A 25,796-nucleotide genomic window follows, 5' to 3' on the forward strand; every position below is an offset into this window, starting at 1 on the left:
CTTCTCTATTCCTGCTCTGCTCAGCCAGTTCTCCTCCCTCACAGAAAAACCCTCCCTGCTCACCCAGGAACAAACCCTTTTCTCCTTGTCCTGCTTTTTAACTCAGCCACTTCCAGAGCGTGGGAGAGTTCAGGGAATTTTTATTTCTTCCTTGAGAGGGATTTTGCAGAGCTGTAAAAAGAGGAGCTGTGGCTCCTTTCTGCTCCCCAGTGTTCCTTTTGGGAGGGCAGGGCCTCTCATTTGTGCTGTGCTGGGAGAGGAGCCAGCAGTGGAATCCCTGCCATGTCCTTTGGGGTGTCACAATCCCTCTGTTCCTAAAAAAACCCTTTTCCATGGAGCCTCTGCCTCGCTCAGGAGCTGAGTGAGGGGATGGAATTCCTGAACCCAGAGGGAGGAGAGGATCGGGATTGTCCAGGCTGCAAAAGGGGATTTTTGGGGTGACCTCATCGAGGATTCCCTGAAGGAGCTACGGGAAACATGGAGAGAGGGATGAAGGACAGGACACAGGGAATGGGCTCCCTCTGCCAGAGGCAGGGATGGAATTCCCAGAGCAGCTGGGGCTGCCCCTGGATCCCTGGCAGTGCCCAGGCCAGGCTGGAGCAGCCTGGGACAGTGGGAGGGGTCCCTGGGTGGGATTGAAGGTCCCTTCCCTCCAAGCCCAGGGTTCCCTAGCCCTGGCTCTGAATGGAAAGGGGCTTTTTGGGTGGAATGTGGCTTTTTTGGGAGAATGGCCTTCCCTTCCAGTCAGCCCCTCTCCATCCTCTGCTACTTAACCCCTCCATTGCTGGATTTCCTCTCTCCCCTGAGGATATCCCAGCTCTTCCCCACCTCACAGTGAGCCTCTCCCAGCACACTCTGTAGATAATTCCGTTTATTTCCTGTATTTACACAAAATTACACAACCAGGACCTTCAGCCTCACACCCCCAGACCCCCCAGTCCAACACCAGAGCTGGGCAGGGGGGAGCAGCCTCCAGCTCCAGGGAGGGATGGGGGGATGGATGATGGATGGAGGGGGAGGACAGAGGGATGGGCCCATGGGTGGATGGATCCAGGGGTGGATCCATGAATGGATCCATGGCTGATGGAGCTGCTGGTGCTGGGGTCCCCTCACACCCCACCCCCATCCCGGGCTCTGCCCTGCCCAGGATGGGTCCGGGAGGGCTCCATGCTCTCCTCCTCCCATGGACACACCTCAGAGCTTTTCCTCGTGTCCAAACTGGGCTTGGCAGGTGCTGCTGGAGCCTCTCCAGCTTCCCAAGGACAAAGCTGAGCCAGGCCAGCGGCAGGGCTGGAGCTGCTGCCCTCCCCTGGGTGCTGGGTGCTGGGCAGGAGCCGGCACAGGCGCTTGTGCTCGGCTTCCCCGTGGGATCTGCCCCTGGACTTCTCCAGAAGTGTTGGAGACACCTCGCTGGCTCCTGGCTGTCCCGTCCCTGCAGGGGAACCTCCTTGGGCTCCCTGTGGCTGCACACCTGGCTGGGAGGTTTCCTCCTCCAACCCAATGGGCTCTGCTGCTTCCCAGGGGCAAATTTCAGATTTCCTGCTCTCCGTGCTCTTGGGTTTCTTGGATGGCTCCTTCCCCACTGCAGATTTCAGGGACAGCTCCTCCGTGTCCAGGCTCTCCCATGGACAGATGGACTCTCTGTCTCTGCTCCCCTTCTCCACAGCTTTGGAGGCTTCTCTTGGTGGGAGCTTCTCCTTACCTGGGCCAGTTCCTTTCTCCAGCTGAGGCTCAGCCACCTCCCAGGGACAGATTTCAGCTTTGTCACTGGATTTAGAGCCCTGAGACTCCCAGGGACAGATGGATTCCCTCTCTCTGCTCCCCTTCTCCAGACCTTTGGATGTTTCTTTTCCTGGGAGTTTGCTCTTACCTGGGCCAGTTCCCTTCTCCAGCTGAGGCTCAGCCACCTCCCAGGGACAGATTTCAGCTTTATCACTGGATTTAGAGTCCTGAGACTCCCAGGGACAGATCTCTGCTTTGTCACTGGATTCAGTCTCCCAGGGACAGATCTCTGCCCTCTCCGAGCTCTGGGATTTCCCTGGGGCTGCTCTGGGCAGTGCTGAGCTCCCAGTGTGGGGTTTGGCCGGGGGCTGCTCCGTGTCCAGGCTCTCCCAAGGACAGACGGACTCTCGATCTTTGCTGCTCTTCTCCGGAGCTTTGGAGGCTTCTTTTCCTGGGAGTTTACCCTTACCTGGGCCAGTTCCCTTCTCCAGCTGAGGCTCAGCCACCTCCCAGGGACAGATTTCAGCTTTGTCACTGGATTTAAGGTCCTGACTCTCCCAGGGACAAATTTCAGCTTTGTCACTGGATTCAGTCTCCCAGGGGCAGATCTCTGCCTTCTCTGAGCTCTGGGATTTCCCTGGGGCTGCTCTGGGCAGTGCTGAGCTCCCAGTGTGGGGTTTGGCTGGGGGCTGCTCCGTGTCCAGGCTCTCCCAGGGACAGACAGACGCTCTGTCTCTGCTCTCCAGGGATCTCTCCGGGCTGGCCAGCGCTGCCTGGCGCGTGATGCGCTTGTCCCCCTTGGAGCCCCCAGCAGGGTCCTGCTTTGCCTCTGGCTGCTGGGAGGGAGGTGCAGCCACCTCCCAGGGACAGATCTCGGCTTTGCTGCTGGATTCCATGTCCTGAGACTCCCAGGGACAGATCTCTGCTTTGCCACTGGATTCAACCTCCCAGGGACAGATCTCTGCCCTCTCCGAGCTCTGGGATTTCCCTGGAGCTGCTTTGGGCAGTGCTGAGCTCCCAGTGTGGGGTTTTACCAGAGGCTGCTCTGTGTCCAGGCTCTCCCAAGGACAGATGGATTCCCTCTCTCTGCTCCCCTTCTCCAGAGCTTTGGTCTCATCTTTCCTTGGGAGTCTCTCCTTTCCCTCCTTTCTTTTCTCCACCTGAGGTGCAGCCACTTCCCAGGGACAGATTTCAGCTTTGTCACTGGATTTGAGGTCCTGACTCTCCCAGGGACAGATCTCTGCCTTCTCTGAGCTCTGGGATTTCCCTGGGGCTGCTCTGGGCAGTGCTGAGCTCCCAGTGTGGGGTTTGGCTGGGGGCTGCTCCGTGTCCAGGCTCTCCCAGGGACAGATGGACTCTCGATCTTTGCTCCCCTTCTCCAGAGCTTTGGTCTCGTCTTTTCCTGGGAGCTTCTCCTTACCAGGGGCTGTTCCCTTCTCCACCTGAGGCTCAGCCACCTCCCAGGGACAGATTTCAGCTTTGTCACTGGATTTAGAGCCCTGAGACTCCCAGGGACAGATCTCTGCCTTCTCTGAGCTCTGGGGTCTCCCTGAAGGGGATTTGGGCAGGGGTTTGTCTGGGCGCTGCTCTCCTTTTTCCAGTGCTCTGGATCCCACTTTTTCTTTCCCTTTGGAAGTGCCATGCATGTCCTGCCTCGATCTCTCCTTCCCCGACGGAGCTGCAGCCTCTTCCCAGGGGCAGATCTCTGGTTTTGGGTGCGGCTCCTCCTCCACCTCCCAGGGACAGATGTTGGCCTTTTTGCTCTCCGTGGTTCCAGCCCGCTGGGATGAGGGTTTGGGCAGAGCTGGGGGTTTCCCTGCGAGCCCCATCCCAGGCTGCTCCACACCTCCAGATTTGGGGGATCCCTGCTCTGGCGGAGCCCCCTCTGTGTCCCAGGGGCAGATTTCTGCTCGGACACTCCTTCCCTGTTCCCGGCTCTCCCACGGGCACACCTCGGCCCTCCTGCCCTCCGCTTGCTCCGGGGCCACTTTCGGCAGCTCTGGTGGATTTTCCACGCCCGGAGGGCGCTGAGAATCCCCCTCACTGCCGCCCTTCCCAGGGCAGATTCCTGCTTGGGAGCTGGGGTCTCGCCGCGTTCCCCCAGGACCGAGCTCTCCCTGCGCGCTCCCGGCCCCGCTCCAGCTCCTTGCAGGGGCCCGCTCGGGCTCGGGCTGCCTGCTCCCCTCTTCCAGCGCCTTCTCCGGGCTCTCGGGGCTCCCTTCGTCCTCCCGGGGCGCGATCGCCTCCTGGCGCAGCAGGGCTGCCCTTGCAGCGGGCCCCCCGAGCCATCCGGGCGGCCGGAGCTCGGCCCGCGGCTTCGCCCCCGCCGCGCCCCGCTCGCTGCTCGGCCTGGGCTGCTCCGGCTGCTCCCGGGGCTGGAAGGACCTGCTGCTCCCCTCGGGCCCTTCACGTGTCCCTTCCTCCGCTCTGCCCCCAGGAACGCCCTTTCCCAGGTCCGCTGCCGGAGCCTCGTCCCCTTCCTGGCGCTGTACCCGTGCCAGCTCCGGGGGACGTTCAGCTCCGTGGTGGCCCGCGCTGGGCGGCTCCAGGCCGGTACCCGCGTCCCCTGGGGCAGCGCTGGGCTCCTCGGCCGCTTTGTCCCCACCGCCTGTCCCCGCGGCCGGGCTGTCCCGCTGTCCTCCTGTCCCGCTGTCCCCGGGGCTGGCGGCGTTGTTGTTGCGCTGCAGGGCGGGGGCCTCGAGGCTCTGCCCGCTCCCCTCGGGGCTTTTGGCAGCGAGGGACGCGGCCGAGGCCTCTGCCAGGCCGGGCTTCTCCCTCCTGCTGCTGCCCCTCTTCCTGAGGCTCCCCTCGCTTTTCCCTTTCAGGATGCTCTTCCCCCTGGAGCGGTTCAGGGCTTTGATGGCGAGTCCCAGGCTCCGGAAACTCCTCGCGGGGGTGGCCTTGGGGCCGGGGGCGGTGGCCGCTGTGTCACCGGGGGTCCCCGACTCTGCTGCCTCGGCCGCTTTTTGTTTCCTGCCCAGGATCTCGTCCTGGACCAGCTCCCAGGGACAGACGTGTGCCGCGGTGGCGCTCGGGGTCAGCAGCCTGCCCTTCCCCGCCGGGGGGGACGCTCGCTCGGGCTCGTCCCCTGCTGTCCCCTGTGCCGGGGGGCCCGGGGGTGGCTCCGCGCCGTCCCCGAGCGTCCCCGAGCGCTGCAGGCTCTGGTAGCGGACGGGGGGCGGAGGGGGGGTTTTCTTCACGGTCACCCGCCCCTTCCTGGCCGGGTGGGCGCTGTCAACGCTGCCGCCCTTGCTGGGCGCGTAGGTGACATGTTTGTGCCCCTTGGGCTCGTCCTGCTGCGGGCCGCTCTCGGCGGGGCTCCGGGGTGTGGCGGTGTGGCCGGGGGCCGGCGCGGAGAGGTGGCGGCTGCCGTGCCACTGGCGGCGGGCGGCCAGCAGCGCCGCCTCCCGCGCCCCGGCGACAACGCTGTGCGACTTCTGCAGCGCCGGGGGTCGCTGCCAGTGCCCCGCCAGGTTCTGGGCGCTGGCCGATTTGCACAGGAGCGGGGCGGCGTCCAGCGAGTCGCTGTCGGATTGCTCCAGGTCCGTCCCCGCCGCCGGCGGAGGCTCCTCGGGCGGGCTGGGGGCGGGCGACCCTCGGCGGGGCTCCCGCGGGGGCCCCTCGGAGCTGCGGGACTTGCGCAGGGCCGAGGAGCGGCGCCGGGAGCTTTCGTCCCGCGCCCTCAGGCTGCTCCCGGCGGCATCCGCCAGCCGCTTGGCCGAGGAGCTGCGGCGGGACGGGGGCCCCGGCCGGTCCCCGGCGCTGCTGCGGCGGGACGCGCTCTCGGCCAGCTCGGCGCCGCTGCGGCGCAGGATGGAGCGGGCCAGGCTGCGGCGGGAGCCGCGCTTCTTGGCCAGGTGCGGGTTGTTGGTCGCCATCCGCCACGTCTTGTGCACCTCCAGCTGTCGGTAAAGCTTCTTCAGCTCCTCCTGCGCCGCGGGCGGGGGGGACGCGGCAGAGAAAAGGGAGAGAGGAGAGCGCCTACAGCGGGGGCTGCGGCCGGGAGCGCCCCGCCGAGCCCCGGGTTGTCCCCGTGTCCCCAAAGCCCCCCGCGCTGCCCAGAGGAGGCAGCGGGTTTGCCCACGCGGGTGGGGTCACCCTGCACCCCCTCGTCCCCTTTGCGTCAGGAAAAGATTGCGAAAGGCACCTCTTACTCTGCACAGCTAGCGTCAAAAGAAGGTCCTGAGTGTGCCACCCACCCGAATGTCATCGGGGTCGAGACTGTGCTCGCTCCAGGCGGACGCGATGCTGCTGTTCATGCAGGAGCCCGAGCGCCGCATGTCCAGCTCGTCCTCGTACACCTCGGCCGTGATCTCCTCCCGCAGCGGCGAGCCCGTGTGCAGGAACTGCGGGGACACGGGCCACTCACTCGGGGGGCCTGTCCCAGCTCCCCGAGCCCCTGGGATGGGTGTTAGCCATGGAATCATGGAATTGTGGAGGATGGAAAAGCTCTCGAGGTCAGCGAGTGCAGCTGTTCGCCCAGTGCTGACAAAGCCACCGCTTACCCACGTCCCCAGTGCCACATCCTCACGTTCTCCAGCACTTCCAGGGGTGGGGACTCCACTTGTTCCAGTGCCTGATCACCCTCTCCATGAGAAATTTCCCTGATATCCAAGCCAAACCTCCCCTGGCCCAGCCTGACACCGTTCCCTCTCCTCCTGTCCCTGTTCCCTGAGGGCAGAACCTGCCCCTCCCCAGGTCCTGTCAGGGACTTGTGGAGAGCCAGAAGGTCCCTCTGAGCTTCCTCTGCTCCTGACTGAGCCCCCCAGCTCCCTGAGCCTCTCGTGGTGCTGCAATGCCTTCCCCAGCTCTGTTCCTTCCCTGGAGTACCTTGGGAATGAAGAGCAGGGCCAGGGTCATGGTGATGGTGCCGTGGGTGTGGGCGAAGAAGAGCAGCAGAGTCCAGTCCGGGTGCAGCGAGGGGACAATCAGGAACCTGGAAGGGACCAGGAGGGCAGTGCCAGCTCCCACCACAGCCCCTCCCCACCTCCAGAGCCCGCAACCCTCCCTGCCTGGCCCCCCAACCCTTCCCACCATGGAGATCCTGAGCACCCAAACCCCCTTTGCTTTGGACATCCAGAGCACCCAACCCCTCCCCACCTTGGGACGGTTCCTGAGCATCCCCAGGGGTGGGAAGCGGGTTCCTGGCCCTACCTGACCACGTGGAAGGTGGCAGAGACCATGAGCTCGTTGTGGAGGGCGATGCCCATGTAGCGGGGCTCGTGGAAGGCCGAGGGCACGGCGCGCGTGGCGTAGCACAGGAAGCTGCCCCACAGCAGGAACAGCATCTCGGCTGTGGGGACAGCAGGACGCACCCTGAGCACCACATCCATGCTTTTGGGGTGCTCAGCTGCTGCCCCCCACCCTCACCCAGACTGTTCAGAGCTGGGAATGGGGCACCCCCTGCACGGCCTTCCCAAAGTTTGGGACTCAACACCAGGGGATGCTCAGGGGGGAGGGTGGGAGGCAGCTGGGAGACCCCAACCCTCCTTGAAACCTCCAGGAGGATTAAAGGGACAAGGGAATGAAAGCCCCACAGTTGTGGGATGGGGTCCGTGGGGACTCCCAGATCCTTGCAGCTTAAGGAAGATTAAATGGATAAGAGAACAAAAGCCCCACATTTCAGGGTGGGGTCCGGGGGCCGCGGGGACCCCAGGCCAGGCCGGGGGCCGGTCTCACCGATGACCATCATGTAATCCCAGCAGTCGTGGTGGCAGATGGAGAAGCGCAGGCCGCGGCCGGTCTGGGCGTGGATGACCAGCGGGATGTTCCTGCGGATGTTCTCCAGCGTGCCGATGGTCCAGGCCGCCAGGAACCACAGCACCAGCAGCAGGATGGGCGCCAGCAGCCGCAGCACCCGCCCGCTCGACACGTAGGGAGCGCGCTGCGCCGTGCGCGACAGGAACACCTTCAGCACCCTGCGGGGCAGCGGGGTGAGAGCCCGCCGTGCTCCTGGGACCCCGCCCGTCCCAGTGAGACCCCAGCCCATCCCATTGTGGGCGTCCCAAGCCCTCCCCACTCTGGGGGTCCTGAGCCCCCAGCCCTCCCCATTATGGGGATCCCAATCCCCCAGCCCTCCCCACCACAGGGGTCCCAAAACCCCAGGGCCCCCAAGCCCTCCCTACCATGGGGGTCCTGAGACCCAAGCCCTTCCTGCTGTGGGGGTCCTGAGACCCAAACCCTTCCCGCTGTGGGGGTCCTGAGACCCAAACCCTTCCCGCTGTGGGGGTCCCGAGCCCCCACCCCCTGTCCCAGGTACCTATAGAGCTTGAGGGTGATGGTGCCGTAGACGATGGCGAAGCCGAGCATCCGCACCCAGCGCAGGACGATGCAGCGGAAGATGCTGGGCTTGAAGTACAGGATGAACACCTGGAGAGAGGGAGAGAGGGATCCGGGCTGGATCCTGCCTGCCCCAGCCTCGGGAACCACCTGCTTTTCAGGCCAGTCCTGTGCCAGCCTCCCCCGTGACCCTGCAGCACCCGCTGCACTGGTGCGGGAGGGCAGAGGGGATTTGGGCAGGGATTAATTCCCCCAGGCAGCGGGAGGAAAGGGATTTGGTTTTCTGAGAAGGTTTATACGGCAGCCCCCAGGGACCGTGGCAGCAAAATTAACAATTAGGTGGAGCCGTGCCCTGCTTGGGGCAGCTGCATCCTGGAAACCCCATCCTGGAGCTTTCCAGCCCTGGGGACAGCTGGGTACTCACAGGGAAGTAGAGGAGGAGGGACCCGAAGAGGATGGTCTCCAGCAGGATGATCCCTGATGTCCGGATCCTCTGCAGGGACACCAGCGTGAGGGTGCAGCGTCAGAGGGGACAGGGCCAGGGCAGGGGGATCCCTGACCCTGCAGGGTTTGGGGTGACAGCGGAGCGGGGGGACCCGGGGACAGCTTGCCTTGCTCCGTCGGAAGTGGTAGGACACCAGCATGCTGAGGAAGATGGCCAGCATGCAGCAGGCCTGGCACGACAGCACCGCTGCCCGCAGCGCCTGGTCCTCCTGGATCAGGCAGGGCGTGTCGTCCTCGCAGGTGGCACAGCCCGGGCGGCACGGCCGGCACCCCAGCCGGGACCCCCCCTCTGTCCCTGCCACACCTGGGGACACAGCAATGGCCGGGTGGGATCACGGCTTTGGGGTGGGATCAGCACATCCCAGGGCACCCCCCACAGCAGGGCACGTGTTCTGTGTCCCCAGAGCCCCCCAGCCCTGCCCCCGCTGCTGTACCCATGTGGCACTGGGGACAGCAGGGACCCCGGGCCTGGTGGCACCCACCTGCCCAGGCACCGCTGGCCACTCCGCCGGCCCCGTAAAAGCCCGGCTTGCACCTGCACAGGTACCTCCCGAGGACGAAGCCACGGCTCTCCTGGGGGACACACTGAAGGAGACAGCCTGAGACACGTCCCCCACCCCCTGTGTCCCCTCTGTCCCCAAATGCCCCTGTCCCAGGGGCTCCAGCAGTTCCCAGCTCACGGATACCTGACCATCCTCCCCCAGAGCCGTGACGAATCAGTGGTTAAACATTTCAGAATTAAAACTCAAAGCTTGGCCCCAAATCCCTCCCTAAAACCTAAATGGACACCTAATGCAGCCGAGCGCCCTAATCCTGCCAGCCGTGACGGCAGCCTCGGCCCGGCCCTGCTCCCTAATCCCCCCCGGCCGCATCCTGCCCAACGCCGCGGGGCATTGTTGTTTCCTGGAGGGGTGCCCGGCCCGGAGCCCGGCCCTCTGGAAGGCATCGCTGGTAGGAAACGGGAGCTGGCGACGCCTTTCCCGCTTGGGGACAGCTCTGGAAGGACCCCGAGGCTGCGGGGTTCGCCCTGCCGGGGGGTGCTGCTGGTTGTGCCAAGCCCCGAGACGCTCGGGCACCGCCGTCTCGCCGGGGTGGGCGCTGCTGGAGGCACCGCGGTGGTGCTGCCAGGCCCCGTCCCCACCGTGCCCGCGGTGCCCGCGCAGGAGCAGCCGGGTCACCCGGCGCGGCTGGCGGTGGGGAGGGAAGATTTGCACAATAAACCTCTGCCCGCGGTGCGAGAGCAGCTGAGCGGAGCAGATGGATCGCCCGGGAGAGGATAAAGCTCAGCCCGGAGGGAGGGACGCGGGGCACGGGCAGCCCGGCCGGGGCTCCGGGGGTGGCTGGCTGCGGGGTGCCCCGGTCCTGGCAGGGGAAGGGATGAGCTGCGGGGCACCCCGGTCCTGGCAGGGATGATCTGCGGGGTACCCCGGTCCTGGCAGGGAGGGGATGGGCTGCGGGTGCCAGGGCGCGGTACCTGGGTGCTGTTGAGGTCACAGCGATGCGTGTCCGAGAACCAGCCCGGCCCTGGCAGGGGAAGGGATGATCTGCGGGGTGCCCCGGCCCTGGCAGGGAGGGGATGATCTGCGGGGTACCCCGGCCCTGGCAGGGATGATCTGCGGGGTGCCCCGGTCCTGGCAGGGAGGGGATGGGCTGCGGGTGCCAGGGCGCGGTACCTGGGTGCTGTTGAGGTCACAGCGATGCGTGTCCGAGAACCAGCCCGGCCCGCTGGAGCACTGGTCGATGGCCGCGTCCCGCAGCTCCACGTCCACCCGCACGACCCCCCTGCGGCCAGGGACGGGGTCAGCGCAGGGGGTGGCGTGGGGCGCCCCTGTGCCCACCCCGTGCCACCCGCTCTGGGGCCAACCCCAGCTGACCCTTCCCTCCCCACCGCCGCCCTCTGCGGCTCCTCGGGCAGTGGGGTGCAGCAGGGACCCCCCAACCCCCGGAGGGGTCCCGGCCCGGCTCACCCACCCCCAGCGCAGCAGTGCCAGCGCAAGGTGGGCAGTACAGTGAGGGGCAGGGGGTCACCCCCGTGCCTGAGGATGTGTAAAAACACCTGAGCACCTGCAGGCACACGCAGAGGGACACGGGCAGGGCGCTGGGGACGTCCCGGGGTGGGTGACACATCCAGCTGCACCCCCAGCCCACACACGGGGCACCCCCCACCCCTTTTGACACCTCCCCAAACCCCTCGGGGCTCCACTTACTTGAACTCGGGGCTGAGGTCGGGCTTGAGCCCGTAGAAGGCGGAGGAGAGCGTGACCGCCCAGGTGGGCAGGAAGCGACCCTCGCGGCACTCCAGGAACGGCGGGGACCAGCGCACGTGGCCCGGGTCCCCCACGTAGCTGTCCCCCCGCTGCCACTTGGGGGTCTCCAGGCTGCGCAGGTCATTGCTGAGCACCCGCTTGCGCAGCGCCGGCTCCCGCTGCGACTTGAGCGCGTTGAACCACTCGTTGTCCCAGCTGAGGTTGCCCAGGCTGGGAGCGGCGCCGGACACGTCCTGCAGCAGGATCTGCCCGTCCCCCCTGGTGGCCTGCAGCATCAGCCGGGGCTTGGGGGCCAGCGGGTGGGCGTCGAGGGCCAGCACCGCCCTGCGCACCCAGGGGTGCCCCTCGGCCAGGCTGCGGACCAGCGCCTGGTACCACTCCACGTCCTCGGCCACGCTGGCCTCGCGGATGTCGTTGGTCTGGAAGAGCATGTTGAGGAAGTTGGCGGCGTGGGCCAGCGCCTCGGGGGCGGCTCGCAGGGCCGCCCGCAGGGCCGGGGGGGGCCCGGGCCCGGGGGCCGCCGCCGCCACGGCCCCGCTGCAGTTGGCCCGGGCCAGGCGCTCGGCATCGCCCGTGCGCAGGAACGCCAGCGCTGCCGCCGAGCCCTCGCCGTCCGCCGGCGCTCCCGGCTCCGCGGTGGGCGCCCACGAAGAGGAGGGGGCCGGGGGCCATCCCGCCGGCCGCGGGGGTCTCTCCTGCCCCGCCGCGAGCACGGCCAGCTGCACCAGCACCGCGCGCAGCCCCCAGAGCAGCGGCCAGCGGCACGGCCCCATGGCGGGGGCTCAGCGGAGCCCCCCGGCCCCCGGCGGCCCCTCCGGCCGGCCCGGGGGGCGCATGGCGGGCAGGGACCCCGAGCTGCCCGGAGCCGGCCCCGCGCTCTGCCGCCCGTTCTTCTCCCTCGGCGATGCCGGAGCAGACGTCACCGGCTCCAAACCGCGCTCAGCGGCTGGCGCTGCCCGGAGCCCCCCCGCCCGCCCCCGCGCTCCTGCTCGGGCGGCGGCGCTGCCCGGAGCCCCCCGGTCTGAGCCCCGAGGGGACCGAGCCCCGGCCCCTCGGGCTGGCCGTGATGCAAGCGCATCCTGATGGGAAGCCATGGCAACGGCGACCGGAATTTTCCTGCCCGTATCCCCCTCCCCGCGGCCTCTCGGCAGCCGGGGGGAACGGGGCGCCCGCGGGGTCCAATCCCGCAGTGTCCGGTGCCCCCCCCGGGCCATGGGGTGGGAATGGGGGGTGGCACCCACGCGGGGTGTCCCTGTGGGGCTGGGGGCGCTGGGTGCGGGCAAGAGCGGGATCTGAAGCCCACCCCCCAAGTGGGATGTCCCGCGCAGCAGACCCGGGCTGCAGATGGGAAACTGAGGCACGGGAGGGTGCTCAGTTTCCTTGCTCCAGCCTCAAGCAACCATGACCTTCCCCAGCCCCAGCCCGCGGGGAGGTGTGGGGAGAGCCGGTCCCGTCCCCTCTGCTCCGGTTGGGACGCGCTGCCCGCCAGAACCGGGCAAGAGCCGCGCAGGGCTCCCGGTACGAAGCACCGCGTGCCCGTGCCTCAGTTTCCCCCACCGCATCCCCCGGTCCCGGCGCGGGTGATGACTGCGATGGGTCACGGCTGGAGCTGCGTGTCCGGGAGCCCCCCCGGCCCCACCATCCGTGACCCCCGTCCCCAAGGGCGCCGGGACCGAGGCGGTGCCGCGGTTCGGAACCGCTCCCGCCCGTGGGTACCGGGCACTCGGAGCTGCTCCCGGGGCTCGGAGCGGCTCCCGGGGCTCGGAGCGGGTCCCTCCGCGGGTGCCGGAGCCACCCTTGGGTGCCGGTGCCGGCGGCGGGTGGGGGCTCGGAGCTGCTCCCTGTGCCCGGTGCGTGCCCCGCTCCCGCAGGTCCCCGGGGGCTGTCGGGGGGCTCGGGGGCGCGGCCTCCGCACCGGGGCGGGCCCAGCGCCACCGGGAGAGGCGGGACCGGCGCCCCGGGCGCGGGGCCGCCCGCGCCGCCGGGAGAGCGGCAGCCCCCGGCCCCGCGCCGCCGCCCGCGGGCACCGGCACCGGCAGCGGTACCGGCAGGAAGGGCTCGCTCCGCATCCGCCTCAGCCGCCTCTTCCGCACCAAGAGCTGCAGCGGCGGCTCGGCCGCCGGGGACGCCGCCAGGGCCGCCGCCTCGGCCGGGAGCCTCACGGATGTGTGCGGGGCCCGCGGCCGGGAGCAGGAGCCGGGCAGGTACGGGGGCACCGGCGTGGGAGGGATGGGAGGGGATGGGGTGGGATGGGGGTGTCCCGGGGCCCGGGTCTGTGATGCTCTGCCCGAGCGGGATGCGAGGCTCCGGGGCCATCCCCGGGTCGGGTTCAAGGTCTCGGAGCTGCCGCCGGGGCCTCGTCGCCCGCTCGGGGACGCTGGAGCCCGGGGGTCGCGCTGACCCAGGCCCGCGTCCCTGGTGGGGATGGCGGAAAAGCCTCTGGGAGCGGCACCGGGAGCGTCCGTCCCGCCAGGAGCGGCTGGGGGAGCTGGGGGGCTCAGCCTGGGGGACAGGAGGGTCGGGGGGACCTTTTTGCTCCACAAATTCCTGACAGGAATGTGCAGCCAGGTGAGGCTCGGGCCCTGCTCCAGGGAACAAGGGTTGGGGTGACCCAGGTTGTGCCTGGGGGAGGTTTAGGTTGGATGTTGGGGCAGATTTGTTGGTGGGCTTCTCCAGGTTCTGTGAGTCCATGACCGTGAGGGGATGGGTGGCTCAGGCTGCTGCAGGTGCTGGGGCAGCGCTGTCCCCTCTGGTGACACTGCTGTCCCCACGGGATGGCCTTCTGTCCCCTCCCAGCATTGCAGGGGGGTTTCCCCCGGCTCTGCTGCTGTGGGGGCTCAGCTCTCCCTCCCTCCGTGCAGGAGGAATCGTTGCCAGCCCCAGCTTGGCTGGGATGGGACACAAATCCTGGCATTTCTGGGTGTGGGACCCCCCAGGTCCCTGCTGTCCCTCAGCCCTGTTCCAGCAGGGCAGGAGCTGCTCCATCCCTGCTTCCCAGGCTCCTGGAATCACTTTCCATGGCATTCCCAGCAGCAGAGCCGAGGTTTCTCCTGGAGAAGGCCAGGAGGACACCCAGGTCCAGCAGGGAGTGAAGGGGTGGGTTCAGTGCCTTCCCTGCGGGTTCACTCACCCTCTGTGGGGATTTTGGGGTGCATTTCCTCCTCCTCCTGCTGAGCTCCAGGAGGTTTTCCTCCAGGCTGGAGCTGCTGACCCGGGGTCAGGCGTGCCCTGCAGCCCTTGGGCGGCCCCAAAACGAGCTGCCCTGTGAAGCAGGGCTGGCTGGGGGGCTGGCAGCTGCCAGCCCTGCAGCTGGGCAGGTGCTGGGGCCTCTCTGAGCTGCTGTGGCCCCCAGGAGCCTCCCTGGGCACGTGGGGAGCTTGCTCTGGGACCCAGCCCCGTTTTGCCCCTGGAATTTGGCAATTCCCGATGCTGGGAAGCACGGTGAGGTCTCTTGTGAAACAGCTCCGTGGCTCCCTGGCACCTGCTCGGGCTTCTCTGTCCAAAACCTGATTAGTTCCCTGCTCAGGGAATTGCTTTGGAGCAGGATGGAGTGCCAGCTCCTCCGGGTTCCCTGCCCTGAGCAGGAGTTGGAGAAACACGTGGCTGGAGGTGCTGGGAAGGATGAGAGGGTTCTCCTGCTGGGAGAGATTTCTCCTGCTGGGAGAAGGTTCTCGTGGCAGTGGAAGGTTCTCGTGGCAGTGTGAGGTTCTCTGGTGGAAGAAGGTTCTCCTGTTTCTTTCCTGGTGGGATTCCGAGTCTCCTCATCTCCCCTCACCCCGTTTTTCCCGTTTTTCCCCCACAGGAAACACAGACTGACAAGAACCCAAAGTGCCTTTTCCCCGGTTGTGTTCAGCCCCCTCTTCACAGGTGAGGATTTGGGAGGGATTTGTGCAAGTTTGGGTTTTTCTGTTTTGCTGTGGGATGAACGGGGAATTTCGCTTCTGTGGGATCCCACACTGGGATCTCTGTGGTGTCCCTCAGTCCTGCTGGCCTCAGACCCAAAAAGGAGACCCCAAAGAGAGGATCTGAGCCCAGGACAGGGCCTGAGACCCCCAGGAAAGGGGTCTAAGAGCCCCAGGAGAGGAGCTGCTTTTCCTCAAAGGAATCTGCAGAGGAAAGCCTGGAAATGCCAAATTTTTTGCTTTAATTTGGGAGGTTGAGTTCATTATTTATTAGTTTATCTGATTATTTTAAAAATGATTTTAAAAATTTTAATTATTTTTAAAATGACCATGCCCCTGGTGCCACACATGGATCAGCTCTGCTCGCTGTGGGAATTCCATGCTGGAAAAAATCCCTTTGGAGCCTCCTCATCCCATCCAGCTGCTGGGCTTGGGGCAAATTCCCTCAAGGCCTCTCCAAAGACTGAGAAATTCATTTTGGGAGCAGCCAACGGGAAAAGCCTCCCGGACCCCGTGGAGTTCCTTTCCCTGTGCTCATCCCGGGACCAGGCCTGCCTGATCCCGGCCCTGACCGGGCTCTTCCCTCTCCTTTTCCAGGTGAGACGGTGTCGCTGGTGGACGTGGACATTTCCCAGCGAGGGCTCAGCTCCCCTCACCCTCCGACCCCGCCGCCGCCGCCGCGCCGGAGCCTCAGCCTGCTGGGTACTGCCCGGGGGCCCTGGAACCTTGGGAATGTCCCTGGAACGAGGATCGTCCTTGGAAACGTAGGATTTGTCTCTGGAGCCCTGGGAATTCCAGTGCTGGAAAAGGGATCCCTGTCCTCCAGCAGTACCCAAACCAGAGAGGAGGTGCTGCTGGGAATCCCCCAATTCCCTTTTCCGTGCTGTTTTCCCAGGATCTGGGGCTCTGCTGGGAATCCCCCAATTCCCTTTTCCGTGCTGTTTTCCAGACTCTCGAGCTCTGCTGGGAATCCCCGGTTCCCGTTTCCGTGCTGTTTCCCAGGCTCTGGGGCTGTTCTTTCCCTGTTTCCTGACCTCTCTGCTCTCTCCTAGATGATTTCAGCGGGACGCTGCCTCCGGCTGTGCTGGTGGGGCCCGTGGGCTCTTCCCTGCAATCCTTCCCTCTGCCTCCGCCTCCTCCGCCCCACGCCCCAGGTCAGCTCAGCTCTGCCTTTCCCCTCCTGGAATTCTGCCTTTCCCGCCTCCTGGAATTCTGCCTTTTCTCCCTCCTGGAGTTCCGCTTTTTCCCCTCTTGGAATTCTTATTTTTATTTTTCCCCTCCTGAATTCTTCTTTTTTCCCCTCTTGCAATCTCCACCTTTTACCCTCCTGGAGTCTCCAGGTGTCTGTGTGTGGCAGTGACCCCGGCTGTCTCTGGGTGACAATGACAATGGCAGTGACCCCGGCTGTCTCTGGGTGACAATGACCCCAGGGGTCTCTGGGTGGCAGTGGCAATGGCAGTGACAGTGGCAGTGACCCGTCTGTCTGTCCCTGCAGACGCCTTTGCCCGGATCGTGCCCCTGCGGCCCCCGGAGGCCCCGGGCCAGCTGCCCCACCTGCAGTGTCCCCAGCCCCACCTGCAGTGTCCCCTGGCCCGGCCCGACCCCAGCAGCTTCGCCGCCAGCCTGAGGGAGCTGGAGAAGGTACCGGGAACGGGCGGGAGAGTCTGAGCCCTCAGGGAGTGGGGTTTGGGAATGCGGCCCCTCAGGGAGTGGGGTTTGGGAACGCGGCCCCTCAGGGTTTGGGGTTTGGGAATGCGGCCCCTCAGGGAGTGGGGTTTGGGAATCCATGATTTTGGAGTCCAGGAGAACCTTTCCTGAGCGTGGAAGGGGGGTCTGGATCCCCTGTGTCCCCTCAGGGCGTGGTGTCCCCTCATCCCTTAATCCCAGCCGGGGATTCCGGGGAGTTTTCCCCAGGGAATCCCGGTGCCAGCTGCTGCTCTCTGTTCCCAGTGTGGCTGGTACTGGGGCCCCATGAACTGGGAGGACGCCGAGATGAAGCTGAAGGGGAAACCCGACGGCTCCTTCCTGGTGCGGGACAGCTCCGACCCCCGCTACATCCTGAGCCTGAGCTTCCGCTCGCAGGGCATCACGCACCACACGCGCATGGAGCACTACCGGGGTGAGCATCCAGGACCCCTGGGAGCCTTTGGGGTGCCATTCCCTGCTCCAGGGGGTTGTAAACCCACATGGAGCACTACCGGGGTGAGCATCCGGGACCCCTGGGAGATCCCTGGGAGCCATTCCCTGCTCCAGGGGGTTATAAATCACCCACCCACCACACGCGCATGGAGCACTACCGGGGTGAGCATTCCCGGGACCCCAGATTCCTGGGAGGTTATTCCCAGCTCCAGGGGGTTGTAAACCTGCATGGAGCACTACCGAGGAATAAAGAGCTGGCAGTGCCTTGGGAAGATGGGAACAGAGAGCTGGCAGTGCCTTGGAAAAATGGGACTGGAGAGCTGGCAGTGCCTTGTTTAAAATGGGACTGGAGAGCTGGCAGTGCCTTGGGAAAGTGGGAATAAAGGAAATTCTGACAAATGGAAATTTTAGGGAGAGTTTATCCCTGGGAAGTGTGGTCAGGCGCTGGAACAGGCTGCACACGGAGTGCCCATCCCTGGAAGTGCCAGGAGCCACGTGGATGTGGCAGCTGGGGACACGGTGACACCGGTGTCCAGGCACAGCCGGGCCCTTCCCAGCCTGCAGAATTCCCGGGTTTTGGGGGAGCAGGGGCTGTCAGACTCCGGGAGCTCTGCTGTCCCCAGCTCCAGTTTCACCTGGACGGGTCAGGTGGCAGCACGGGGACAAAGGGTGACCCAGGGCCTAATTAACAATCCCGTTAATCAAGGAGCAGGAACATGAAACTGCTCCCATGGAAGATGATCCCAGGGAAATGGGGACAGCAGCACCTGGAGCTGGGAACGCTCCAAGGTCTCCTTCCCTTGGGAATGTTGGGATGGAGCAGGGACACTCCAGAATGTGAGAATATTTAATGTCCTAAATATAATAATATTAAATTCAAGAATATTTAATTTATTAAATGTATGAATATCAAAAAGTTTAGCTGTTCCCGAGTCCATAAAACAGAGCCCATTCCAGGGAATTTTGGGAATGCCAGATTTGTCCCTGAATATCCTCCCCCTGTTGTTTCCGTGATGGTGCTGGGGAAGCTGCTTTCCCAAAAGGAATAACAGGAATAACTCCCCTGTGCTTTCCCAAAAATTCCTTGGAATTAAGGGAATAATTTCCCTATGGTTTCCCAAAAATCCCCTGGAATAATGGGCATTCTTTCTCCTGTGGAAGGGACCTTCAGCCTCTGGTGCCACCCCAAGTTCGAGGACCGCTGCCAGTCCGTGGTGGAGTTCATCAAGAGGGCCATCATGCACTCCAAAAATGGGAAATTCCTCTACTTCCTGCGCTCCCGGGTCCCAGGTGAGCCTGGAATGGGATTGGCAGGGATCCAGGTGAGCCTGGGAATGGGATTGGCCAGGTGAGCCCAGGAATGGGATTTTCCAGGGATCCAGGTGAGCTCAGGAATGGGATTGGCCAGGGATCCAGGTGAGCCTGGAATGGAATTGGCAGGGATCCAGGTGAATTCGGGAATGGGACTGGCAGGGATCCAGGTGGGCTCAGGAATGGGATTGGCAGGGATCCAGGTGAGCCTGGGAATGGGATTGGCCAGGGGAGCCCAGGAATGGGATTTTCCAGGGATCCAGGTGAGCTCAGGAATGGGATTTTCCAGGGTTCCAGGTGAGCCTGGAATGGGGTTGTCCAGGTAAGTCTGGGAATGGGATTTTCCAGGGATCCAGGTGAGCTCAGGAATGGGATTGGCCAGGGATCCAGGTGAGCCTGGAATGGAATTGGCAGGGATCCAGGTGAATTCGGGAATGGGACTGGCAGGGATCCAGGGGAGCTCAGGAATGGGATTTTCCAGGGTTCCAGGTGAGCCTGGAATGGGGTTGTCCAGCTGAGCCCCGGAACCTAATCCTGCCTAATCCTGATCTCCAAAACCTCCTTTCTTCCCCAAAAGGTCTCCCTCCGACGCCCGTGCAGCTCCTGTATCCCGTCTCCAGGTTCAGCAACGTCAAATCCCTGCAGCACCTCTGCCGCTTCCGCATCCGGCAGCTGGTCCGGATCGACCACATTCCCGAGCTCCCGCTGCCCAAGTGAGTGCCGGCTTCCCCCGTGGATGGGTCCCTGGAATCCCCTCCCTCCCTCCCAGGCAGCGGCAGGGAGCTGTGCCCGCAGGTCCGGGAGGGAATCGTCGGCTTTTCCGGCTTTGGGACGGCGGGATCGATGTCCTGTGGGGTTCAGGGGCGCAGTGGGAATTCTGAGCGGCTTGGGAGGCAGGAATTCCCTGCTGTGCCAGAGCTTTGGGATGCAGCTCTGTTCCTGTGGAGGTGCTGGGAATGTCAGAGGGCTGTGCTCTGGGAATGTCAGAGGGGCTGTGGCTCAGGGATCCGGCTGTTCCCGGTGTTTTCCCAGGGAAGAGGCTCTGGGTGTGTTTTGGGAATGTCAGAGGGCTGTGGCTCAGGGATCCGGCTGTTCCCGGTGTTTTCCCAGGCCCCTGATCTCCTACATCCGCAAGTTCTACTACTACGACCCGCAGGAGGAGCAGTACCTGTCCCTCAAGGAGGCGCAGCTCATCTCCCGGCAGAAGCAGGAGCCCGAATCCTCCACGGAATCCTCCACGTAGCGGAGCCGCCCGGCACCGACGGTGGGGAACGGCCTGGGAGTGGTCTGGGAGTGGTCTGGGATGATTTGGAATGGTCCAGGGATGGTCGGGACCATCTGGGAGTGGTCTGGGAGTGGTCTGGGATGATTTGGAATGGTCCAGGGATGGTCAGGACAATCTGGGATGGTTCAGGAGTGGTCCAGGGATGGTCTGGATGGTCTGGGAATTGTTCAGGAATGGTCTGGGAATGGTCAGGAATGGTCTGGGAATGGTTCAGGAATGGCTGGGAGTGGTGCCTCATCCCAGGATCAATCCCCTCCTGCTGCTCCCCCAGAACCACAAACGCCCCTGGAGGAACCGTGGCTGTCTCTATCCTCATCATTCCCAGCTTTTCTTTGGGAATGGGAGCAGCATTCCTGGCCTTTTACCATTCCCAAACTTTCTCTGGAGAGGAGAACAAGGTTTCATGTTCTCCTCCCATTCCCAGCTTTCCTTGGGAAGGAGAGCAAGGCTTCCTGGCCTTTGACCATTCCCATTTTCCTCGGGAAGGGGCCCAACCCTCCTGCTCCTCCCCATTCCCATTCCCATTCCCTCCCCAGGCCCGATCCCTCCCAATCCCATCTGATCCCGATTCCCAATGTTTTTTCCCAGCAGGAATTTTGGTTGTTGCCCTCCTGCCGTGGTGGGGAGGAGGCCGAGCTCCTGCTGCTGCTGCTGCTCTTTTCCCTGGAGGAGAGGGCCCAGCATTCCCAGGAAACCCAGCATTCCCAGGAAACCCAGCAGAGCAGGACCCGAGCCCAGCTCCTGGGAAGAGGAATCCTGGGGGAGCCCAGCCCGGCCCCGCGGGATCCCCGCGGAACAAGGAATGTCATGGCACTATTCCCAAGTTCTCCTGGAAGTTTTCGGTTTGGATGTCTCTGGACTTTTGATTTTTTTTTTCCCGGATTTTCAGCATGAGGAAAAACTGGATTTTCTGATCCCGCCGGGTTTTCTGATCCCACCTTGGGAATTTCAAGGTGAGGGAGAGGAAAAGAAGGAAAAAAGGGGGAATTTTCTGGGAAGATCCATCGTGGCAAGGCTTTGATCCTCACTGGAGAGCTGCAGGCGGAGCCAGGGGTGGAAGAGCCCCTGGGAATAACCCCTGGAACAAAGGAAGTGTGGAGCCCCACAGCTCCCCCGCTTCCCAGGATTTGGGCAGAGAGATCCAAACCCTCCAGGACTGGCAGGAGCATCCCGGGAAAAGCTTGGAGCCATGGAAGGAGAGAGGAAGGAGCGTGGGATGTGGTGGATCCAGAGGGAGCACTGCTGGAAGATTCCCCTGGAGCCCTGGCAGGGTGGAGAAGCTGCTGCTGGAGCTGCCCCTGGATCCTGCAGGGATCCCAGACTCTCCCAGCCTGTCCCTGGTGGATTCCAGAGGCTGGGAATGGGGTGATTCCCTCTGGAGGATCCTCCTGGAGCAGCTCCCTCCTCTCCCTGGGACATCAGGAGCAGCAAACCCAGGGGAGCTTTGGCTCTTTCCCTGATTTTGGGTGCGAATTCCCTCCCTCCCCCCTCGGGATCCCGGGCTGCTGCTCCATCCCCCGAGCAGCAATTCCGTGGGGGCACTTCCAGCTGGGAATTCTGGAGAACTCCTCCCTGCTGTGTTTCAAGGAGCAGCATTCCAGTGCTCTGAATCCAAGGAATCGCCCCACCCTGCTGGATTTGAGGATTCCCAGGAGCCCTGGGAGCTGCCAGGGTGATCCCAGCCCTGGAATTCCTGGATTTCAATGGAAAAAATTCCAAGCTGCTTTGCCACGAAAGGTGCTACAAATCCTGCCCTGCCTGCCTCCTCCAGCTGGGATTTGGAGGAAAAAAACCCACAATCCTTAAAAAAATTCCAGGTTTCTGGGTGCAACTGAGCCTGAAAATCCATGGAAATACCTCGTGGGATGAGTGAGGGAAAACCTCCCCGGGAGCCGGGCCTGCTCCAGCTGTGCTTCCCAAAAATAACAAAGGGAAAAGGAGAAGTGGATTGGGGTGGGTCACGGGATGCAGGGAGCTGGGAAGTGTGGGAACACCCAGGGAAAACCCAGGGAAAGTCCTGTTCTCTCCTGGGGTGGTGGCAGCATTCCCACTCTTCTTTGGGAAGGGCGAGCAGCAGCTCAGGGAAAAGCGGAGCTGGGGGCACTGGGAATGGGAGCTGGGGGTTTTGGGGGGTTTTGGGGTTTTTTTGTCACCCTGGGGCGCTCCCAGTGCCCCAAAACCTCATCCTGGGGTGTCCCAGTGCCCCAAAATCCACCCTGGGCCATTCCCAGTGCTCCCAGTGCCTCAAAACCCCACCTGGGGTTCTTCCAGTCCCTAAAAATCCACCCTGGGGTGCTCCCAGTGCTCCCAATCCAGGGCTTCGCCCCAAATCCCAGGAATTTCACGGGATCCAGCCTCGCCTTTGGAGGAGGAATGAGCAGATTCCAGCAGCTCCCAGGGCGTGAGATATCCAGGATTTTGGGAATCACCCTTTGGAATTAAAAAAAAAATGCAGCTTTTGCTTAATTTTATTTTTATCCCCCCCCTTTTTTTATTTTTAATTTTAATTTTTATCTTAATTTTTTTTGTGTGTGTGCTTAATTTATTCAGATAGTGGCTGTATAATTTATTTTCATAAATATATGAGAAAAGTTACTAAATGGTTAAAAAATTAATAATAAAAAAACCAAACGGACTTTGCAGGCCAATCTTTCAGATTTAATGAAAAAAATTAATAAATAATAATAATATTAATAATAATGGGTTTTGATATGAACCACAAATGCACTTTTGGGTGTGTTTGGCTATTTTTTGGGGTGGGGAGCTGTGGGGTTTGTGTGTAAATATTGTATTTATAGGCATGTTTGGCCTCTTGTGGGGGATTTTAGGAACTGCTGGTGTGGAATTCCTGGATTTTGGGGGTTTTGGGGCTTTTTTGGGGGGTGTTTTTTTCCCTACAGAGTCAGCCAGGAAGAGCTGACTTGGTGTTTGTAAAACTCATTTTTAGCGTCGATTTTTGGGGGTTTTTTGGGTTGTTTGGGATTTTTTTTTTCTGGGGGTGGGAAGGGAAGAGAGAAAGGGTTTGAAATAAAAACCTTGGAACTTGTTGAATGTTTTCTGTGATGAATTCCGAGTCCTTCACCCCCTCCCAGCCCCTCCAGCTCCTTCTTGCCCCTTTTTTGGGGCATCCTGGTCCCCCAAAACCCATCAGGGAGCTCGGGGTGCCCCCCTGGCTGCTCCCAATTCCCAAAAATAAATTTGGGGGATTTTTGGGTGCCCCCCTGGGGGCTCCTGGCACCCAAAACCCATCAGGGGGTGCTCCCTGTGCCCCCCCCCGGGTGCCCCCAGTACCCCCACGGATCTCGGGGTGCCCCTGGTTCCCCCGTCCCTGTGGGGTGGGCTGAGACCCCAAGGCCTGGAGGAGCCCAAATCCCCCTCCTGCCCCCCAAATCCCCTCCCCAGCCCCTTCCCCATTTCCCTCCCCCCAGATCCCCCCCGGCCACGGCAGAGCGACACAATTGGGGCTGGGGGGGTTTGGGGGGGCTCTGAGCCCCGGGACCTTCATCCCCTTCATCCCCTCCTCCTCCTCACCATCCCCGGGGGGCGGGGTCCCCGCCCGGCCTTGGGTCCCCTGGGTGGGGGACGAGGTGGATTTGGGGTCCCCTGGGTGGGGGACGAGGTGGATTTGGGGTCCCTGCAGCCCCCAGGAAGCTTTGGGGTGGTGCTGAGTGCGAGACCCCGGGGACGCTCCGGGAATTCGGGGCCCGGAGGAGCCCGCGGGGACTCGGGGCACCCCCTGGCTGCCCCCGGCCCCCCAAAAAAGCCGCCTTTGTCCGGCCGCCCCCGAGCGGGCCCGGAGCTTTATTTTTGCCTCCTCATCAGCACCGGCGAGCGGCGCGGCCCCGCACAAAGGGCGCTTTCTTCCCTCTCCGCCTGCCCCGACCCCAATCCCAATCCCGCGGCGCTGCTGCGCCCCCGGGGCCCCCGAGAGCAGCCCCGGCTCCCGCGGGGTCCGGGGCAGGGCGGGGATGCCCACCCTGGGGAAAAAATCCCGCTGGGTGGCGGGGGGTTGCTCCCCGTGCTTAAATCCCATCCCAAAATCCCGTCCTTAAATCCCATTCCCAAATCCCACCCCTCAGTCCCACTCCAAAATCCCATCCCAAAATCCCACCCCTCAATCCCATCCCCAGATCCCCTCCCCAAATCCCGCCCTTGGCCAGCTCTCTCCAGCCGCGGGGCCGGGCCGGGCCCCGGGGTGGGTTTGGGGGGTCCAAACCCCCAGTTTGGGGGGGGGTCCTGGGGCGGGCGCTGCCCCTCCTCGGCCTCGCTCACCCCCATGCGCTGAGAGGAGTGCGAGTGCGGGAACAAGGGAAACTGAGGCACAGGGTAGGATCAATCCAATGGAAACTGAGGCACGGGGTGGGGAGGAAAACAGGGAAACTTGGGAACAAGGGAAACTGAGGCACGGGGTAGGATCAATCCAATGGAAACTGAGGCACGGGGTGGGGAGGGAAACAGGGAAACTGAGGCATGGCCTGGTGTCATCCAAGGGAATCCGAGGCACAGCCTGGAACCAAGCAGGGAAACTGAGGCACGGCAAGGGATCACTTGAAGGGAAACTGAGGCATGGCTTGGAGCCATCCAAGGGAAACTGAGGCATGGAATGGGATCAATCCAAGGGAAACTGAGGCACAGGGTAGGATCAATCCAATGGAAACTGAGGCACGGGGTGGGGAGGAAAACAGGGAAACTGAGGCACGGCAAGGGATCACTTGAAGGGAAACTGAGGCATGGCTTGGAGCCATCCAAGGGAAACTGAGGCATGGAATGGGATCAATCCAAGGGAAACTGAGGCACAGCAAGGGATCACTTGAAGGGAAACTGAGGCATGGCCCAGGCCCTGGCCAATGCAGCTGGGGCCATGCCCAGGGCTGTGCCCAGGCTGTGAGGGTGGGCACGGTGCCGCTGTCCCCGCCGAGCTGCGCCGGGCACTGGCAGTGCCCTGGGGACAGCTGGGCTGGCAGCGGCGCCGCTCCGAGCCAACATTTACCCAGCCCCAGGGCTCGGCCCTGCCACGGCCACCAACCCAGCCTGGGGGCACAGACAGGGACATCGGCCTGGCACTTGAGGCATGGCAGTGCCCTGGGGACAGTGGGGACAGCTGGGCTCGGCCCTGCCACGGCCACCAACCCAGCCTGGGGGCACAGACAGGGACATCGGCCTGGCACCGTGCCACCCCTGTGCTGGGCACTGCCAGGGACACCCCGGGAAACGTGGGACAGGGAGATGGGTGAGGGATGGAGGGAGGGATAGATGATGGATGGATGATGGATGGATGATGGATGGATGGATGGATGATGGATGGATGATGGATGGATGGATGGATGATGGATGGATGATGGATGGATGGATGGATGATGGATGGATGATGGATGGATGGATGGATGATGGATGGATGATGGATGGATGGATGGATGATGGATGGATGATGGATGGATGGATGGATGATGGATGGATGATGGATGGATGGATGGATGATGGATGGATGATGGATGGATGGATGGATGATGGATGGATGATGGATGGATGGATGGATGATGGATGGATGATGGATGGATGGATGGATGATGGATGGATGATGGATGGATGGATGGATGATGGATGGATGATGGATGGATGGATGGATGATGGATGGATGATGGATGGATGGATGGATGATGGATGGATGATGGATGGATGGATGGATGATGGATGGATGATGGATGGATGGATGGATGATGGATGGATGATGGATGGATGGATGGATGATGGATGGATGATGGATGGATGGATGGATGATGGATGGATGATGGATGGATGGATGGATGATGGATGGATGATGGATGGATGGATGGATGATGGATGGATGATGGATGGATGGATGGATGATGGATGGATGATGGATGGATGGATGGATGATGGATGGATGATGGATGGATGGATGGATGATGGATGGATGATGGATGGATGGATGGATGATGGATGGATGATGGATGGATGGATGGATGATGGATGGATGATGGATGGATGGATGGATGATGGATGGATGATGGATGGATGGATGGATGATGGATGGATGATGGATGGATGGATGGATGATGGATGGATGATGGATGGATGGATGGATGATGGATGGATGATGGATGGATGGATGGATGATGGATGGATGATGGATGGATGGATGGATGATGGATGGATGATGGATGGATGGATGGATGGATGGATGGACGGAGGGCTGGATGGAGGCGGAGGGAAGCAGCGGGATGGGGCTGGCGGGGTCCCGGGGGTGCCGGGCGGAGGGCAGGGAGGGGAGGGCGGCGGCGGGGTCCGGGTGGGGCCGGAGCCCCCTCCCGTCGGCGCTCACATGACGCCGCTCCCGGGATGCGCCGGGCGGCGCCGGGCGTGGGC

The 25,796-nt window shown here is 63.0% G+C and overlaps 3 protein-coding genes across 3 annotated transcripts; 1 reads left to right on the forward strand and 2 right to left on the reverse strand.

Annotated features, from left to right (window-relative positions):
* Positions 1-777: 777 nt before the first annotated feature.
* GPR179 (G protein-coupled receptor 179) lies at positions 778-12,605 on the reverse strand. The gene is made up of 11 exons (XM_039704693.1): positions 10,713-12,605; positions 10,179-10,287; positions 8,988-9,090; positions 8,613-8,809; positions 8,426-8,494; positions 7,982-8,091; positions 7,402-7,640; positions 6,877-7,015; positions 6,553-6,658; positions 5,922-6,068; positions 778-5,651 (listed from the first exon to the last, which is right to left on the reverse strand). The coding sequence occupies exons 1-11, from the start codon at positions 11,543-11,545 to the stop codon at positions 1,110-1,112; spliced, it is 6,594 nt and encodes a 2,197-aa protein (XP_039560627.1). The 5' UTR covers positions 11,546-12,605; the 3' UTR covers positions 778-1,109.
* Positions 12,365-22,097, forward strand: SOCS7 (suppressor of cytokine signaling 7). Its single transcript, XM_039704680.1, has 11 exons — positions 12,365-12,480; positions 12,644-12,976; positions 14,575-14,639; positions 15,272-15,376; positions 15,727-15,828; positions 16,170-16,315; positions 16,625-16,793; positions 17,975-18,103; positions 18,702-18,837; positions 19,235-19,388; positions 20,001-22,097. Exons 1-10 carry the CDS (start codon positions 12,365-12,367, stop codon positions 19,365-19,367), a joined length of 1,434 nt encoding a protein of 477 aa, XP_039560614.1. The 3' UTR covers positions 19,368-19,388; positions 20,001-22,097.
* On the reverse strand, positions 19,811-21,038 carry LOC120500182. Its single transcript, XM_039704681.1, has 2 exons — positions 20,511-21,038; positions 19,811-20,455 (listed from the first exon to the last, which is right to left on the reverse strand). Exons 1-2 carry the CDS (start codon positions 21,003-21,005, stop codon positions 19,811-19,813), a joined length of 1,140 nt encoding a protein of 379 aa, XP_039560615.1. The 5' UTR covers positions 21,006-21,038.
* Positions 22,098-25,796: the final 3,699 nt, after the last annotated feature.

The sequence above is a fragment of the Passer montanus genome, unplaced genomic scaffold (genome assembly GCF_014805655.1).
Source record: "Passer montanus isolate IOZ18808 unplaced genomic scaffold, ASM1480565v1 scaffold179, whole genome shotgun sequence".
In the NCBI taxonomy this organism is placed as follows: Eukaryota; Metazoa; Chordata; class Aves; order Passeriformes; family Passeridae; genus Passer; species Passer montanus.